This window comes from Bombyx mori, chromosome 16 (assembly GCF_030269925.1).
Source record: "Bombyx mori chromosome 16, ASM3026992v2".
Taxonomy (NCBI): domain Eukaryota; kingdom Metazoa; phylum Arthropoda; class Insecta; order Lepidoptera; family Bombycidae; genus Bombyx; species Bombyx mori.
Window position 1 is genome coordinate 11,396,670 of NC_085122.1, and position 18,838 is coordinate 11,415,507.

General features: G+C 38.6%; 1 protein-coding gene across 1 annotated transcript; it reads right to left on the bottom strand.

Moving 5' to 3' along the window:
- Positions 1-624: 624 nt before the first annotated feature.
- On the bottom strand, positions 625-17,475 carry LOC101746033 (clavesin-1). Its single transcript, XM_004922700.4, has 9 exons — positions 17,244-17,475; positions 13,423-13,552; positions 12,303-12,447; positions 8,520-8,678; positions 6,380-6,473; positions 5,759-5,975; positions 4,481-4,809; positions 1,752-2,254; positions 625-722 (listed from the first exon to the last, which is right to left on the bottom strand). Exons 2-7 carry the CDS (start codon positions 13,547-13,549, stop codon positions 4,655-4,657), a joined length of 897 nt encoding a protein of 298 aa, XP_004922757.1. The 5' UTR covers positions 13,550-13,552; positions 17,244-17,475; the 3' UTR covers positions 625-722; positions 1,752-2,254; positions 4,481-4,654.
- Positions 17,476-18,838: the final 1,363 nt, after the last annotated feature.

The window sequence follows — 18,838 nt, forward strand, 5'->3', positions numbered from 1 at the left end:
GTAAGCGATCCATGTCCATCTTTTTTTTTTATTGCGTAGATAGGTAGACGAGCTCACAGTCCACAGTGGTGTTAAGTGGTCACCGGAGTCCATAGACATCTACAAGGTAAATGCCGCGACCTACCTTAAGATATGAGTTCTAAGGTCTCAGTATAGTTACAACGGTCACCCCACCCTTCAAACCGAAAGGCATTACTGCTTCACGGCAGAAATAGGTAGGGTGGTGGTACCTACCCGTACGGACTCACAAGAGGTCCTACCACCAGTAATTACGCAAATTATAATTTTGCGGATTTGATTTTTATTATACAAGGTTATTCCTTCACCGTGGAAGTCAATTGTGAACATTTGTGAAGTATGTATTTCATTAGAAAAATTGGTACCCGCCTGCGGGATTCGAACACCGGTGCATCTTTCACCACGAACCGGACGTCTTATCCTTCAGGCCACGACGCATTTAAAGCATTGTAAGCAACGTATGTCAGGCTGAGCCCAATGAGCTCACCCTCCAATCATGGTGAAGCCAGAAAAGTCTCTTAAGGGCTCTTAAGGTTTATTATATTTTTTTTTTCACAAAGCTTAAATTGGGAATGAAAGCTTACATCTATGATCAAAACGAAATAATATCAACTAAAACGTTTAATCGGATCCAGTATGTAAAATGAGCAGCCGTTCGTCTTCAGTGCGTTTTCGATCATCACCGAATGCTTAACGTGTACTGTCTGCAAAACAAAAAGGAGACAGAGAACAAATAAAATACAATTAAAAATGAATATACTGATTGCAGAACAATAATAGTAGGCAAACGGAGACCGCTTAGAAAAATACATATGGGATATTAGTTATTAAGTTTTAAGGACCATCCAATTAAATTTTAACGACCAATATCTCTTTTATAATCTCTAGTGTTTATTTTACTTTAATTACTAATTTGTTACGAGGAGAATTGAAATGATTTTGCACTTTTTTAATACAAAGTGTGACGTTACATGTGCCTAGCCAATCGTCAGTGTACAGATATGAATAATTATTTAGTTCATTTTATTTTATTTTTTTTGTCAACGGTACTAATAGTTCATTATTTAGACGTAGACCAAAATAAAGTTTTAATAAGGATAAATAAACAAAAAATTAATACGTTTATAGTAATACGTTTTTGTCGTCCATTGACCTAAAACTTCGAGAAGGTTCTAGATTCACTAACACTTAAGGTACTAAGATCGTGTTAAGTATCCGCACCTGTAGAAGCCACCATTGCCAAAAGAGACATTGAATACATCATCATCGTTTTATAGGTAACTTGTTGAATATTTTGGCCCCAAATGACGTCGTCGTGGCCTAAAGGATAAGACATCCGGTGCATTCGTATCTAGCGATGCACCGATGCTCGAATCCCGCACGCAGGTACCAACTTCAGCTTCGGTTTGAAGGGTGGGGCAGCCGTTGTAACTATACTGAGACCTTAGAACTTATATCTCAGGGTGGGTGGCGGCATTTATGTTGTAGACGTCTATAGGCTTCGGTAATCACTTAACACCAGCTGTGAGTCCGACCAAACTTCAAGACAAAAAAAAAACGTTTTTTTAGTTTTTGCGTTTTCTCGCCAATTTTTCCAAATAAGAATCGTCTTTCTCTCTATTTTCAACACAAACATTTGGCTACAGATATCCTACATATCACAAAACTACTTGGATGAAGCTGGGTGTCCGTATTAGGATCAGGCTCAAAAGACTTGTAAAGAAATCCCTTACTTGTCGGTGGTGGTGATGGAGAAGATCCTCCTGACCATCCCTTGCACCCTGCGCGTGCCCCTTCAATACTCATCCCGCTCTGTTGGAAGCAAAACCGTTAATCACCTTACATTGAAATTTTACGATTCCTCTGTCGAGACTTTTTTTATTGCCCTTGTAGGCAGACGAGCATACAGGCCACCTGATGGTAAGTAGTTACCATCGCCCATGGACTTCAGCAAACCCAGGGGCAGAGCCAAGCCGCTGCTTACCGCTTAATACTCTCCACAAGCCTCGTCGTTAAACTGAGTTTACAGACAGTTTACAGGATCTAGCAGCATCTAGAGCTCTCGGAAAGTACAACGCCATCTATCGTCAGATAGCGGAAACACACAGTACTAAGCTTTTGTGGAATATTCTCGACGGTTATATTATTGACGTTAACAATACTTTCTGTCGAATTAAAATTAAGAATATAAAAAAAATACTATTAACATCACTAAACCTCATAGAACCCTCAGACACTGATCCCACTGATTTTCTCGCCGGATCTTCTCAGTGGGTCGCGATCCGGTGGTAGAATCTGCGAGGCACTGCTCTTGCTAGGGCTAGTGTTAGCAACGTCTCTAAGTTAGAGCCCCGTGAGCAAAAAAAGGTCGCGCATACGACTATTACGTGATCTCACCCTCTAAGGACATTCCAAATCCTAGACACTAACCAGTTTAAAATAACATAAGGCTTACCACAACAGCCAATGCAGCGACCATAGCCGCGAAAATAACACCGAATAGCTTCATGTTTTGATTATACCACAACACTAGGGTTTTTGATAAACACATCGCTTTATATATGCAGTCGAAAGGAAGTTCACATCAATTATGGCGCCTAAAGTGTGGATAATTTGTCGAGTACATAACAATTTAAAATAGCAACGGAGCGTTGAAATAAATTTGTCGAGTTTGAATGTTATTAAAATAATGCATTGATTTGAAAATAATTTATTTCACATGACAACAATTGATGCTATTAGCCTGATATTTTAGTACAGGTGCTATTGGGATGCCTTACATATGCGCTGAATACGTATAGAGACGCATACTGTTAAAAGTAAGTACGATGAATGACGCAAAACTTCTAACCCTAGCTTGGCCCATCGACCTGACCTTCCTGCGGTAGATCCCGCACCGTCTGTCTACGACAGCGTGTTCCTTACCGCGACCTCGGGCAGTCCACTACCAAGTTCTCTCCAGCACATCGCAGCGGACCGCACGGTGGCAGTTGGTGGAGGCATGACCGAAGGTCTGGCAACGGCTACATTCCGCAGGCCCTCTTCCAGAGCGCCAACCCTTAACTGACACCCCTGGCAAGTACAATAGTTCGTGACTGTGTACAGCCTTGAGAGGCTATTTCAGCTTCGCCCTAACATGTAGGTGAGCTCTTGGGGCTCAAACCGGATTGTTGCTAAAACTGATCCTAGCAAGAGCAGTGCTTCGCAGAATCTACCACCGGCTCTGAAACGCGACCCACTGAGAAGATCCGGCGAGAAACTCAGTGGGCTGTGTCTATGGGCTAATTCGCTCGTCGAGCCCTTCGTCGCAAGCAACGTGTTCAACGAGGACGATGACCGGTGCTTGTAGTACCTAAAAGCACTTTTAATGGATCGGGAGGATCCGTAATGTCGTGTTTTGGGCGAGATCAGTGGTGAATTATACCGGCACTAGACAACCAAACAGTGACCATGACATTTTAGGGATATGTTTTCGTTTGAGGGATTAGCTAGATGATGATAACGCTTAAGGCTGTCAAAAAGAGTAAATTTTTCATTGAAACTGACAATTCGGTTCAAAATCTCTTCGTTTCTTTCTATTTAGCAAACTCAAAGTATCATAATTTTACTAGTATTTATATCGTAACCAAATTGATGAAAAATACATAATAAAAAACACTAATCAATAAACACGTCAAACACGATTATACTTCTATAATATAAAAAAACAAACCAAACCAAAAATCAAACCCGCAAAATTATCATTTGCGTAATGACTGGTGGTAGGACCTCTTGCGAGTCCGCATGAGTAGGTACCACCAACCTGCCTATTTCTGCCGTGAAGCAATAATGCGTTTCGGTTTGAAGAGTGGGGCAGCTGTTGTAACTATACTGAGACCTTAGAACTTATATCGCAAGGTGGGTGGCGGGCTTACGTTGTAGATGTATATGGGCTCCAGTAACCACTTAACACCGGGTGGACTGTGAGCTCGTCCAACGATCTAAGAATTAAAAAAATAAAAAGTAAATTTCATACTCCTCCGAAGGCGCAATTTTCGTAAAAAGGGGTACGAATTTTTCGCTTCAGGTATTAATAAATAGTATATGTATAATATTATATGTCCAGCAGTGGGCAGATAAAGGCTGATGATGATGATGATGATGATGATATGTATAGACATTTGATACCCACTGCTGGGCACAGGCGTCCCCTTTTAATGCCATAATGATCGATCCTCCGCCATTCTCATCCACGACCACCTTTCCCCCATGCTATGTATCTCCTGGCACCACTACGACCTAATATAACCACGATTCCGACACTTTTTTCCCCCACCTAATCGTTGGTAGCCTAAGGGGCTATTCCAACTTCGCGTGGATTGGTGGGTGAGCTCACGGGCTTAACCTGAGAGAATTGCTAACACTAGCCCTAGCAAGAGCAGTGCTTCGCTGAATCTACTACCGGATTAGAATTGCGACCCACTGAGAAGATCTGGCGAGAAACTCAGTGGGCTAGCGACACAGTCCTTATTTATTATCGTAATAAAAGTCATACGTAATTTATATTTACGCATTTAGGTAATAAAATGCAATCCTCTAAACCACATAGCGTTTATTTTGCCACATTCTATGTCCCAAGCCTGTATACTAAATAATTTTAGTCTATATCTAATTTCTTGAAGCTCCCTTGGATCCCGAAGAGGCTTTCCACGGCGACCGCTTTGCCCCCAGGTCTCAAGCTTTCGTTCACTTTCCGCTTGTTCTCTCTGATGAAGTAATCTTGGTTTGCCTTGAGCCGCTGACACAATTCCTCTGGAAAAAAGAAGAGGTGATTTAGTAATTTGCTTCATTTAGCCACCACTACACATCGTTGTCAAAGACTTGTCCATGAATACCATAATCAACACACTATGTACGCCATAAATATATGAAACAAAGCCACCAGCTTTTAGTCCGAAATACGTTCCACCTTCTACCATCCCAGGGTACGTAGGATCAAAATTGGCGTTTCTTTTTTTTTTATTACCCTTGCCTGCTAAATCGTTCAGATTCAAATAGGTCTGGTTTGTCCAAAAGCCCACTGAGCTTCTCACTCCGGTGGTAGATTTTGCGAACCATGCTTTTCTTAGGGCTAGGGTTAGCAAACTCGTCAAGTTAGAGTCCCGTGAGCTCACCGACTCGCCCAGTTACGCTGGTATAGCCCCCATTTTTCCTAATTCCTAAAGGCTAGCAGCAGAGGTAGGAATATTTTTTATATCCAAAATACTGCAAACGGGAATAATGATAGTTCATAGAACACATGAATGTATTTATAGATCAACTAGCAGCCCACTCCGGCTCCGCTCGGGTTTTTAACAAAAATTTGAACAATATTTGACGTTGTTTTAATTTTTTAAATAAAAGAACACTTATTGCGGCAAAACTATAATAGCTAGACATATGCTGTCGCGACACTTATTATAAATGATAATGTGTTCTACAAAGTCGTAGTACATTATTTTATTCTATCATCTATAGTTTTCGCAGGGCACGCGATGTAAACAATATTTTAGGTATTTTTTTTTACACCTTGGGTTACATTATTGGAGTTTTAGTAAGGATCCTGATTTTTTTCATAAAATATAGCCTATGTCACTCGGGAATAGTGTAGCTTCCGAACAGTGAAAGAATTTTTCAAATCGGTTCAGTAGCTTCGGAGTCTATTCAAGACAAACAAACAAACAAATCTTTCTTCTTTATAATATTAAGTATGAAAACCCACCTTTGATAGTATTCATATCTTTAAACTCCCCTCCGGATTCGATGGGAAAATATTTTTTCGGTATCGTCTCGTATATTTTTTCGCTTCCGACCGAATGGATCCTGATGATCTCCAGTAGCGGCTTATTGAGGAACGGTTTCAGCATTAACATCAGTTTATCCATGAAGGATGGCGCGTTTATAAAGTTGACCTCCTTTAATTTAATCAGCATACATTCCTGGAAATTTTGGAGTTTAAAAATCAACAGACTTCAAGATAGGGTCTAGGAATCAAAATATGATTTCCTTTAAAATGTATCAACTTCGTGGACACACAATTCGAGATACAGTAGTCAATAGAATAACAAGGCGGTAGTTTTCGAGACAATCTTTTTGTTATTATGATTCAACTTTTTTATTTTTTTTTTATTTTTAGATATGAGGACGGGCTCACAGCCCACCTGGTGTTAAGTGGTTACTGGAGCCCATAGACATCTACAAGGTAAATGCGCCACACACCTTTTCAAGAAACGAATTTTTAGGGTTGGGTCTCCATAATTCGAAAGGTGCGATTTATGCGTTTTCATTTTCAAGGCTTAACTCAACTAACAATTAATTTCAACTTGAGAAACAGGTGACTTACTTGTACAAAATACAGCAGTTTCTTTAACATCATTAGATCCAGCCGCGACAGGTGTCCCAGGACAACTCCGTCCAAATCTATGATCACCACGAAACTGAAAATTTTATCTATCTTTTAAATCTTTTTATGTAACGGAATCTTTCAAGATAATTTTCATCAGATTGAAAGTCCATCAAAAAGGTCATTTTTTTCCTACCTACGCTGATAGCTTTGAGAGGCTATTTTAACGTAACCTTAACTAGTAGGTGAGCTCACGGGGCTCAAATCTGACGACGTGGCTAACACGAACTCTAGCAAGAGCCGTGCTTCGCGGAATCTACCACCGGATCGGAAACGCGACCCGCTGAGAAGATCCGGCGAGAAACTCAGTGGGCTACGTCTGTAGGTTAATTTACTCGTCGAGCCCTCGACGATGACCGGTGCTTGAGGTACCTAAAAGCACCTAAGCACCATTGGTGGATTGGGAGAACCCGAAATGGCGTATTTTGGACGACGTCGACTGCTTTCCATTCTGTCCGCAGGATCGGGATAAAAAGGTCCGATAAATTAACAATACGTCATGTGGCCCCAATTTAGAATTCCCTGGGTAATGGGTACCAGATACCCGTCCGAGCGTAGCCGGTATAGCCTCTCAGGCCACCAGCGAATAGGTAGGGACAAAAAGGTACCAGAAACTGATAAACATACTAACATAATATAGTATATGTAGAATAAGGATCGCAGCGCATAAAATAAAACTTATACTGTTCCAAAATCTTCTGTTAAAATAATAATTAAAAATTAATTAACATTTTTATAACGCCTTAATCATTTTTTAACTGTCTTCGCCATCTTCCTTTTCTCTGTAATTCTGTCTCTCATTCTCTTTTCCCTTTCTTTCCGTTTCCTCTCACTCACTCCGTTCCACACTCTTTTCATTCGTTCCGTTCTTACCAATCCTACATATATATTTAAATATATAGGTAACAAGCACCGAGACAAAGAGCAAACAAACCTGTTCATCAGACGAATGTTTGCTCGATGTGGGAATCGAATCCACGACCCTCGGTGCGACAGACAGGGGCACTATCTGCACGACCGAATGAGTCATATAATGAGACCTTAGAACTCATATCTGAAGGTGGGTGACGGCACGGTTTACGTCGTAGATGTCTATGGGCTCCAGTAACCACTTAACACCGTAACAAAAGTCACAATTTTTTAAACTATATGCAAACCCACTCATGTACATTGATTAAAAGATTTCATTTTTGTTCCTTTTGGGATAGAAACTTTGGGCCCCTGGGGTCCATTGCTAAAAGCTTTTTTAAGGTCCTTAAAAAAAAACTATTTGAGGCCTCGGGAGACCAGAAGCTGGTACGTATTTTGCAATAAAGAATTAGCATTGCTATCCCGCGGGGAAATGCTGCCAGCCTTCTGGGGACGTTGCCAACTGCCGGTGAGCTAACACAGATTTTCTATTAGAAGTAGTTTTAAAATTAATTACTAGAACATAGATGTATGACAATTATTTTGACTTTATAAAATGCTAGTTAGTTGCATGTGAATATTCCCGTCAGAAGGAATATGTTACTATCTATATATTAATACGTAAAGCAAAAACTTTGTATCCCTTTTTACGAAAATTGCGCGGACGGAGAAGTATGAAATTTTCCACACTTATAGAGAATTTAAAGAAGAAGTGCACAATGATTTTTTTCAAATAATGCTTAAAAGATACATTAAATCAATAAAGAAAACATTACACACTACCGTGTATTTGACACTACACATATATAATAATATATAAATATACTCTTTATTTATTGTCAATTGTCAAACTTTTGTAAATGTTTAAAGTCTGTGGTCAAATTGAGAATAGATGAATATTGTTTGTCTTTATTATTATTTATGTATACCGGAGGTTTGGGAAAATCTGTGATTATATTATATAATTATAAATATTTGACAATAGAACCAGAATAATGTTCAAACATAAAATTTCAATTGATTAAAGTCGAATTTCGACTACTGCGGGACCACTATTATTATTACTACGATACTGAAATGTTGACGTCACACTCAGTCGGCAACTTTAAGCACTTTGTACAGTTTGTACATTGTTGTATACAATTCGCTTGAGGCCTTAAATCGCGCTTACCCAGGCCACGTTCCTTCTTCATACTGCCACAGATCGTAAATCAAGACGAAACTCTTTACCACTTCTTCTAGAAAGAAATTCTTAGGGCTAAAATCTAGGAGCCGCAAGTAAATCGCTCTGTAACCTCTTGTTGTAAACACTGGGATTTGATAGAAGAGTCTGGAAAAAAACAAAAAATAATATATCATCGATTCATTCCTTTTCTTCTTGTCTGGCGGGTGATAATTTCAAGTATCCACTTAACACGCGCTCACGATTTGTCCTTGATTAACGAATATCTTGTGTGTTTTAATCAAATGTCCTGTCTAGTTTTGCGTCAAAACCGGTTTGAAGTCTAGGAAAAACTTTAAAATAATAGGTTGGGGAAAAAGTCTTTTCGGATTATAGTATGTATGAACTTGTAATAAAACTCTTTGGCTATTTATTCTCTTTTTATCTGACTAGTTTTGGTATGATTAGAAGTATAAATTTTAAAGAAGATAATTCCAAATTCACGTTAGGAAAATGTGTGATTTTTATTTATTTTTCGTACGGTCAAGATGAGTGAATTTAATGAAGAATTTCGATACATTTTAAAATTTTACTACAAAAAAGGTAAAAATGCAAGCAAGCCGCGAAAAAAATTTTCTATGTTTATGGACCTAATGTTCAACCTGTAGTTAAATAAAACCTTTAATATCTTTCAATGGGGAAATTTTGATGTCAAAGATGCACGTCGCTCTGGTCGTCTTATTACGGATAAAATGGATGCCATTTTTGAAAAATTGGAGCAAGATCCGCATATCAGTAGTTACGACGTAGCTGAAGAACTGGGTATTGACCACAAAACAGTTTTGGCGCATTTGAAAAAAACCGGGTACACAAAAAAGCTCGATATTTTTACCTCACGAGCTCACTGAAAGAAACCTAATGAACCGTGTACTCATTTGTGATTATTTATTACGACGTAATGAAACCGAACCATTTTTGAAGAAGCTGATAACTGGTGATGAAAAGTAGATCACGTACGACAAGAACGTGCGAAAAAGGTCATGGTCAAAGTCCGGTCAGGCTTCACAGTCTGTGGCAAAACCCGGGCTAACTCGTAACAAGTGATTGGTGGGATTGGAAGGGCATTATTCATTATGAGCTGCTACCACCAGACCGAACCATCGATTCTGAACTCTACTGCGAACAACTGATGAGATTAAAGCTAGAAGTTGAGAGAAAGTGGCCGGAATTAATCAACAGAAGGGTTTTTCATCATAATAACGCTAGACCTCACACATCTTTAGCCACTCAGCAAAAATTAAGAGAGCTTGGCTGAGAGGTGTTAATGCATCCGCCGTATAGTCCTGACCTTGCACCTTCAGATTTCCACCTGTTTCGGTCTCTTCAGAATTCTTTAGGCAGTGTCAGGTTAACATCACAAGAGGACTGCCAAAACCAATTGTCGCGGTATTTTGATCAGAAGCCTCAAAACTTCTAGGTATAGCAATGGAATCATGTCCCTACCTACAAGATGGCAAAAAGTTATCAAAAAAAATCGTACCTACATACTTTAGTTAAATGTAAATAAACTATTATTTTTTTTGTGAATACTCTTAAAAAATGCGAAGAAAAATTTTCCCCAAGCTATTATTAAAAAAATATATATGAAAAAGCTACCGAAGCATGATGTCCAAGGTTCGATTTCTGAAGTCGTTGTGGCCTAACGGATAAGACGTTCGGTGCATTCGTGTTGAAGCGATGCACCGGTGTTCGAATCCCACAGGCAGGTACCAATTTTTCTAATGAAATACGTACTCAACAAATGTTCACGATTGACTTCCACGGTGAAGGAATAACATCGTGTAAAAATCAAACCCGCAAAATTATAATTTGCGTAATCACTGGTGGTAGGACCTCTTGGGAGTCCGCACGGGTAGGTACCACCACCCCGCCTATTTCCGCCGTGAAGCAGTAATGCGTTTCGGTTCGAAGGATGCGGTAGCCGTTGTAACTATACCTGAGATCTTAGAACTTATATCTCGAGGTGGGTGGCGCATTTACGTTGTAGATGTCTATGGGTTCCAGTAACCACTTAACACCAGGTGGGCTGTGAGATCGTCCATCCATCTAAGCAATAAAAAATAATAATAATAATAATAATAATTTCGGAGTCATGTCTGTGAAAGATTTTTTTTTCATAGATTTGTGGACGAGCTTCACATACCACCTGGTGCTAAGTGGTTACGAGAGCCCATAGTCATCTACAACGTAAATGCCGCAAATGCCGCAACCCACATTAAGATATGAGTTCTAAGGGCTCACTATAGTTACATTAATAATAATTCATATCTCGGTGTTATGTTTTTCTGAGAAGATTCAAAGCTTGGGTAAATTTTGAACGTTTATCAACTCTAAGTGATGCCCGATCACACGTCGTAGTGTGTTTTGAGTAGGAAGGATAGAAGCAAGGCATACCAGTCAGCTACCAGTCAGTTTAATAAAAAGTGTCCAATGAAAGGGAAAAGACGGTTCTTGGCACGTTCGGAAAAATAAGGATGTTGAGAGGCTTTTTGGTGAGCCAAATATTCTGGGGGAGATGAAGGCACGGAAGCTCGAATGGCTCGGGCATGTAGTACGTATGGAGCAGGATTGGGCTGTGAAAGGGGTGTACGCGGGTGTACCGGAGGGACGCCGCCCCGTAGGGAGGCCCAAGTACCGCTGGTCTGACGCTGTAGAAGGAAATTTACGTGAGCTCCAAGTGTCGGACTGGCAATTTGTTGCGCAGCGCTGGGATGAATGGCAAAGCTTATTGTCGGAGGCCAAGACCCACTTCGGGTTCATAGCGCCAGCTCAGTAGTAGTAGTAGTAGTAGTAGTAGTAATAATGAAAGGGAGCAAATTAAGGGGGCGCCATAGTATCAAGTGGAAATATTTGAAAAACAGTGCAATAAACTACCACAATTCACTCTCTTTAAAACTGCTACACTTTTTTAACTAGACTTGCGACACTTTTTCAACTAGTCCCTTATACAAGATAATGCTCCTTAACTCTACCCTCTATGCTTTCGACAGAATATACATTTGTGATAAACAGATTTATTGAATCGCCATCTGTAGTAGGATCATGATACTATCACATAACAACACATCTTTGATGAACGAAGAACATTTGTAGAAAGTCTCAACTCAATCGGATTGCGCGAATACATATTGCACGAACTGACAAGAAATAACCGAAAAATATATAATATTTAAATACCACTTTGATTTATACCGGTTAATTGTAAGTTTTTGATGGAGATTTATTTGTTATATAGATATATATATCACAATTGGAATATATTTTTAGACATGACGTCTGCATGTCGATTTTATAGTATAATCTGATTGCTTTGCGGCAGAAATATCACGGTTGCGTCACGGTGTGCGCTCACAAAACGCCCTACCACCACCAAAATATTCGTTTACATTCCATCTTAGTATTATCTTCTCATGTTGTATATCAAAATCATATCAAAATAACAATATTTTAGTTATGTGATATTTGTTCTACACACACTTATCACTTTTTATTATTATTCTCATTATCCTCTCGCTGGTCTGCTGGAAGAGATTTCAGTCAAAGAAATAAGCAGTGCCTTTGTACATAATTTTCCTATTACTCTGTACTGTGTCTTGTTTTCTGTGTGTACATAAATAAATAAATAAAAATAAAATAAAATAAAAATCTTCACTAAAAATCACAACATCTTGTCTTTTTCGAGAAACACCCATATATTAAAATTATTGAGACCAGTTAATAGGCCGTACTCACGCAATGTCCAATGAGAACTCGACTTTCTTGTCAAACAATCGGTCACTGAAGATGAGGGACTTCAAAGTGTAGTGCAAGTCTATAACTTGCTTCGAAACCTCCATGCTCTTCTCACAGCAATGGTACGCGATAAGCAGATCAACATCTGAAAATTAACTCTTGTGTTTTATCATGCCATTAGCTCCCTCCATGTTAAATCCTTGAGTTTGGCTGTACGTCCTAGCCGATGGTCTAAATGACAAGGTCTCTAGACCAGCCTCTATCCGTCCAACCCAAAAATATTACAGTTTTGTGGGTGAGACTAATTAAATAAAGATAATATTATACACTAGCTGACCCGGCAGACTTCGTAGTGCCTCAATCGATAAATAAAAGACCTAAGCTTTTGTATAAAATAACCTTAAAACAAACAAAAGGAATGCGTCCGACGGGGGATACATAAAAAAAAAAAAAATTGTTATTTTTATTTAATTCCGAGCATTTTCATGTTTATTCACCTTTTAAACCTTCTCTGGACTTCCACAAATAATTTAAGAGCAAAATTAGCCAAATCAGTCCAGCCGCTCTCGAGTTTTAACGAGACTAACGATCAGCAATTCACTTTTATATATACAGATAGATAGATTACCTAAGTTACAACTGCGTCAGTTCAAAGAATGGCTACTTACAGCCTGCATTCAATTCTAACGAATCGAATAGAAAATATATAATAGAAAAACAAACAAATAAATATATGTATTTCAGGGTCATTGGAATTCCCTAGCACTGTTTGTTAGTGTTGAACAAACACTTGTAAAGTGCTAAAGTCCAAGAGCACTTACCCTTGAAGAGTTCGAGTATGATCGTCACACAATTGCCGTAATAAGCATTTATATTTCAATTGGCGCTGGCGACTATAGTTCGCCTCCTAATTTTACTACAGCGTTAATTGCTTTTAGACACTTGGTAACTTTAGTACTGTACCTGTACTAACCATATCATAAAGATACCATTATGTTAATATTCATGAAATGAGGTTTGTGGATAGTATTAAATGGTAGGCAGCGGCTTGGCTCTGCCCTTAGCATTGCTGAAAAAAAAAGAATCGAGTCATACTATCTAGCCATTCGAATTTTTGTACCTGATATCAAATCTCCCGGTAAATGGGGCTGATTGTTGAGCCATTCTCGAAGGTTCTTTATGTCCTCAGGAGTGATGTCCGGATGCTTCTCGTACTCCTTCTGAATTGACATAGGCTTGACCGCCATCTTCTGTGAAAGATATTAAATAGTGAATTTGTGACAATTGTAGAGATCGGAATCGTCAGGAGTTAGTTGGTCGAAGTTAGATATTATGTTGCCTACTACTTACACTTGTACTGGTTCGTTGTTTATATGTAGACAGGCGATCGCACGGTCCATCTGATCAATAATATGATTCGAATTTTTTCCCCTACCTAATCTTCGGTATCCTAAGAGGCTATTTCAATTAATCTCGCATAGGTGAACTCAAGCTGAACTTGAGAGAGTTTTCTAACACTGGTCCTAACCGGAACCCGGGCTCTCAGGAAAACTAAGGAAAGATTTGTTTGTTTGTTTGTATTAAATAGGCTCCAAAACTACTGAACCGATTTGAAAAATTAATTTACTTTTTGGAAGCTACACTATTCCCGAGTGACATAGGCTATATTCTTTTTTAGAAAAAAATTCAGGATCCGTATTAAAACTCCAATAATGTAACCCAAGGTGTAAAGATTACCTAAAATATTCTTTACATCGCATGCCCTACAGAACTATTGATTTTAGAATAAAATAATGTACTACGGGTTTGTAAAACACATTATTATTTACAAAAATTGTCACGACAGCATATGTCTAACTATTATAGCTATGCCGCAATAAGTGTTCTTTTATTTTAAAAAATAAAACAACGTCGAATATCGTTTAAATTTTTGTTAAAGACCCGAACGGAGCCGGAGCGGGCCGCTAGTGATCAATAAAAATTTTAACTAACGCTACGACATTCTAATAACAACCTAATAGCAGAGCTCGCGGAAGATGTTAACTAGATAATCGCTAATATGATTAGCCTACTCCGTAATCACGGAAAAATAAGATGCCATTACCGTAATTACAGTACATCTAATGAGTATACCGCGTGGTTTGTCAAACGCTATTATGAACACGTACTAATTGCGTTATTGTACATTGCTATAAGATGACATTCATTCGGGTAATTTATATTATTATTATTTATATAATCGGTTCATTACTGGTGGTAGGACCTCTTGTGAGTCCGCACGGGTAGGTACCACCACCCTGCCTATTTGTGCCGTGATGCAGTAATGCGTTTCGGTTTGAAGGATGGGGCAGCCGTTGTAACTATAGTTGAGACCTTAGAACTTATATCTCAAGGTGGGTGGCGCATTTACGTTGTGGATGTCTATGGGCTCCAGTAACACCAGGTGGACTGTAAGCTCGATCACCCATCTAAACAATAAAAAAAATAAAAAATAAAACTACGAATAAATTTATTTATTCATAGGGGTAATATAAGTTTTTATTGTACAAAAATGAAACATGAATAAGCCACTTTACGTTATGATTATCGCGAATTGTATGAAAAATAATCTCCGGATATTTTCCGAACAGTTTCTTTCGTAGAATATCTTGCTCTGATTTACAATAATATTAACGATTTATTTAATTATAATTAACACACGCACGTTTTTTTTTTCTTTTTGAGAATTACTAATCATAATTATTATTGAAATTAAATACAAACGTAAAGAAAACATTTAGGATTAGACGGACGTATTAGATAGGATTATTAAACGATAGAAACGACATGCCCTTTTTTTTCTTTTTTTTATTGCCTAGATCTGTGGACGAGCTCACAGCCCACCTGGTGTTAAGTGGTTACTGGAATCCATCGACGTCTACAACGTAAATGCGCCACACACCTTGAGATAGAAGTTCTAAGGTCTCAATATAGTTACAACGGCTGCCCCACCCTTCAAACCGAAACGCATTACTGCTTCACGGCAGAAATAGGCGGGACGGTGGTACCTACCCGTGCGGACTCACAAGAGGTCCTACCACCAGTATTTACGCAAATTATAATTTTGCGGGTTTGATTTTTATTACACGATGCTATTCCTTCACCGTGGAAGTCAATCGTGAACAATTGTTAAGTACGTATTTCATAGAAAAATTGGTACCCGCCTGCGGGATTCGATCACCGTTGCATCGCTACGAATGCACCGGACGTCTTATCCTTTAGGCCACGACGACTTCATTTTTTTTTTATAATTTTTGCCCGCTGAGTTTATTTCGACAGATTCCTTTGAACCATTCGCAGACATTATTTTAACGGGTTGTGGCCTCGTGGTCTTGAGGCTTTCTTGGAAAAATACATATGGTTGGGTCCCACGACCTTCCATGACAGTCGTTTTGGAAGAGATTTAGTTCTCCGAGGCCGCTGAGGTCTTATGATTATGAAATTATGATTTCGAGTTTTTTTTTCATTTGGAACAAAAACATTAACCAAAATAATCATCAATCAGTTCTTACCAGAATCGTTTATTTATAAGGAACTGACGGCACACCCCAAAAAAAAAATTATGGTAATTATATTTATTACATAAAAATTCACATCATTGTAACATTTTTATACATTTTTTTTAATTATATTTAGTTTAAATTTTAATTATCAAACGTACAACTTCCACGTCTAAATCGTAATTATTACTTGAAATAAATTAATGCAAATTACGAGGTCACTTACTCTTTTTTTAAAAACAGCAAATTAACAAAAGATCTTTATCCAATACAACGACTCCCGTTGTCTGGTTTTTTTTTGCAGGTAATTATTGTAAATGGGTATTGAACAGGAAAATAAGTGACTACCCATTGTGAGGTTCTTTTTTGTCCACAGGAGAAAATCGACGGATCCCCACCCGCGCGGCAGGTGGGGCATGTGGGAGTTGAACCTCACTAAAAACTCCTGTCGGTCACAGCCGGCGCCCTACCCTGGACCGGACCGGAGCCCAGTCGGGGCTGTTGAGACGGCGGGACAGGGTTTACGCAGAGCATATTACGTCCATCCCGCCGTCCCACAGGCACCGGACCGGCGACCGCCGGCGACACGACCACCGGTTCCCTCAGTCAGCGGGCCGAGAGCCCGCCTTGATGGCGCCGCGTTACATCTTCCCCCGGAGCGGTCGGGGGAACGCGGTCTACCATCACCGGGCTTCCTACTGTGGGCAAGTGTGCAAAGCACGCCGCCCCACAGATGTGTGTTGTGTGTTGATTAAATAGGTGGACGAGCTCACAGCCCACCTGGTGTTAAGTGGTTATTGGAGCCCATAGACATCTACAACGTAAATGCCGCCGCCCACCTTGAGATGTAAATTCTAAGGTCTCAGTATAGTTACAACGGCTGTCCCACCCTTTAAACCGAAACGCATTACTGCTTCACGGCAGAAATAGGCAGGGTGGTGGTACCCGTGCGGACTCACAAGAGGTCCTACCACCAGTAAAAACTTATAGTCTACTTTAATGCGATGCTCTATCCAACACGCAAATACCAGTTTTTCTAATTTTTTTATTACAGTAAGCACAGTTACCAAATTGCAGCAAGTATAATAATTATAATTATTGTAATGTAAGTATGTATTTACTTACAATTTCTACAATGAAGCAATGACATTGTTCCATAAAATCAGACGCCCAATTATTATAAATTCACTTGGTTATTTATATAAGTATGTGATAACTTACATAATCTATAAATAATATTCAAATTAACATCCAAGCTATTAACATTAGCTATATTTTCAGACATTACTGTACTATTTCAAATTTTTATTTACGAGAAATATATATTTGAATAAAAATATATTGTCGGGTCGCACTACATTTAAATTATAATAAAATTTATAATAATTCATTCAGTACTCACCTCTGATAAATAAGTAAAGAAAAATAAAGAATCACAAAAACATATCACATTCACAATGACTACGCGATCTTAAATAATTATTTAAAGTAAAATATTTAAATCGAATATATTCGCATTCAAGAAGATTGTATTAGCGAACTTGAAAATATAATGCTCGAATGCTGAATGCAGCGTTCCACTAATGTCTCGCGTATTTGTAGCGGAATTGAATTACAATGATCGTACGATAAAATCACAAAAAAAGAACATACAGTTCTTTTATTAATTTTAGTAACATTCATTTGAGCCTACTGGAAGAGATTTCAACATGAAATAAGTAGTGCCCTTGTAATCAGTATGTTTTATTTTATTTATTGCTTAGATGGATGGACGAGCTCACAGCCCACCTGGTGTTAAGTGGTTACTGGAGCCCATAGACATCTACAACGTAATTGCGCCACCCACCTCGAGATACAAGTTCTAAGGTCTCAGTATAGTTACAACGGCTACCCCACCCTTCGAACCGAAACGCATTACTACTTCACGGCGGAAATAGGCGGGGTGGTGGTACCTACCCGTGCGGACTCCCAAGAGGTCCTACCACCAGTGAAAAAATCCTTATTGTCGTGTTTCTTCTAACAGCTGTTGTTCAAAATATATATATTAAATACTAGCTGACCCGGCAGACTTCGTAGTGCCTCAATCGATAAACAAAAGACCAAAACTTTTGTATAAAATAAACTTAAAACAAACAAAAGGAATCCATCCGATGGGGGACACATCAAAGGAAAAACAAAATTGTTATTTTTATTTAATTCCGAGCATTTTCATATTTTTCTACCTTTTAAACCTTCTCTAGACTTCCACAAATAATTCAAAACAAAAATTAGCCAAATCGGTCCAGCCGTTCTCGAGTTTTAGCGAGACTAACGAACACCAATTCATTTTTATATATATAGATTATTATTATTGAAACGTCCCAAAAATTAGAGTCTAAAATACGATTTAAAATGGAGTTGTTGGATTGCACTGATTTGATTTGATTTCACGACATTAATGGTCGTTCTAATTATCTTCTACATACTAGGATGATCTACTATTACATATTATTACCTAAAAAACAGTCGAGTATAGAAAACTTCCTCCTTTTTTGGCTTCGGCTTATTACAAATTTATTCGTATCATCCGATTTTTACCGACTTCAAAAAAGGTTCTCAATTCGACTGTATGTTTTTTTTATGTTTGTTACCTCATAACTTTTGACTGGGTGAATCGATTTTGATGATTCTTCTTTTATTAGAAAGCTGACGCTTTCCGTGTGGTCCCATTTCAATTGAGTCCAGTTCTGATAATGGTATCCATGAGAAAATCATATAAGTCTTAAATTTGCATTAAGTACGTGCGCGACAAATAGATGAATAACTCAATATCACGCCAACCGATTTCAATGATTATTGTTTTTAGTGTATATTAATTTGTTTTGGAACAATTTTTTTTTCTATTTGAAGTCGGTTTTTGTTGAAGCATGTCTATTTATAACTATAAAATACGAGCTTATGCCGTTCAAAACCAGCCCTCCTCAATTCAGCGCGAAACATCAAAGCCCTCTACTAAAC

Bases quoted from the DNA above. Each gene is read 5' to 3' on its own strand.
- LOC101746033 (XM_004922700.4), bottom strand. From the start codon at position 13,549: ATGGCGGTCAAGCCTATGTCAATTCAGAAGGAGTACGAGAAGCATCCG. The intron at 8,679-12,302 runs GTGAGTACGGCC...GTTTTTTTCCAG, and splicing joins GAGTTCTCATTGGACATTGC to ACTCTTCTATCAAATCCCAG. The intron at 5,976-6,379 runs GTAAGTCACCTG...CAAAATTTCCAG, and splicing joins AACTGCTGTATTTTGTACAA to GAATGTATGCTGATTAAATT.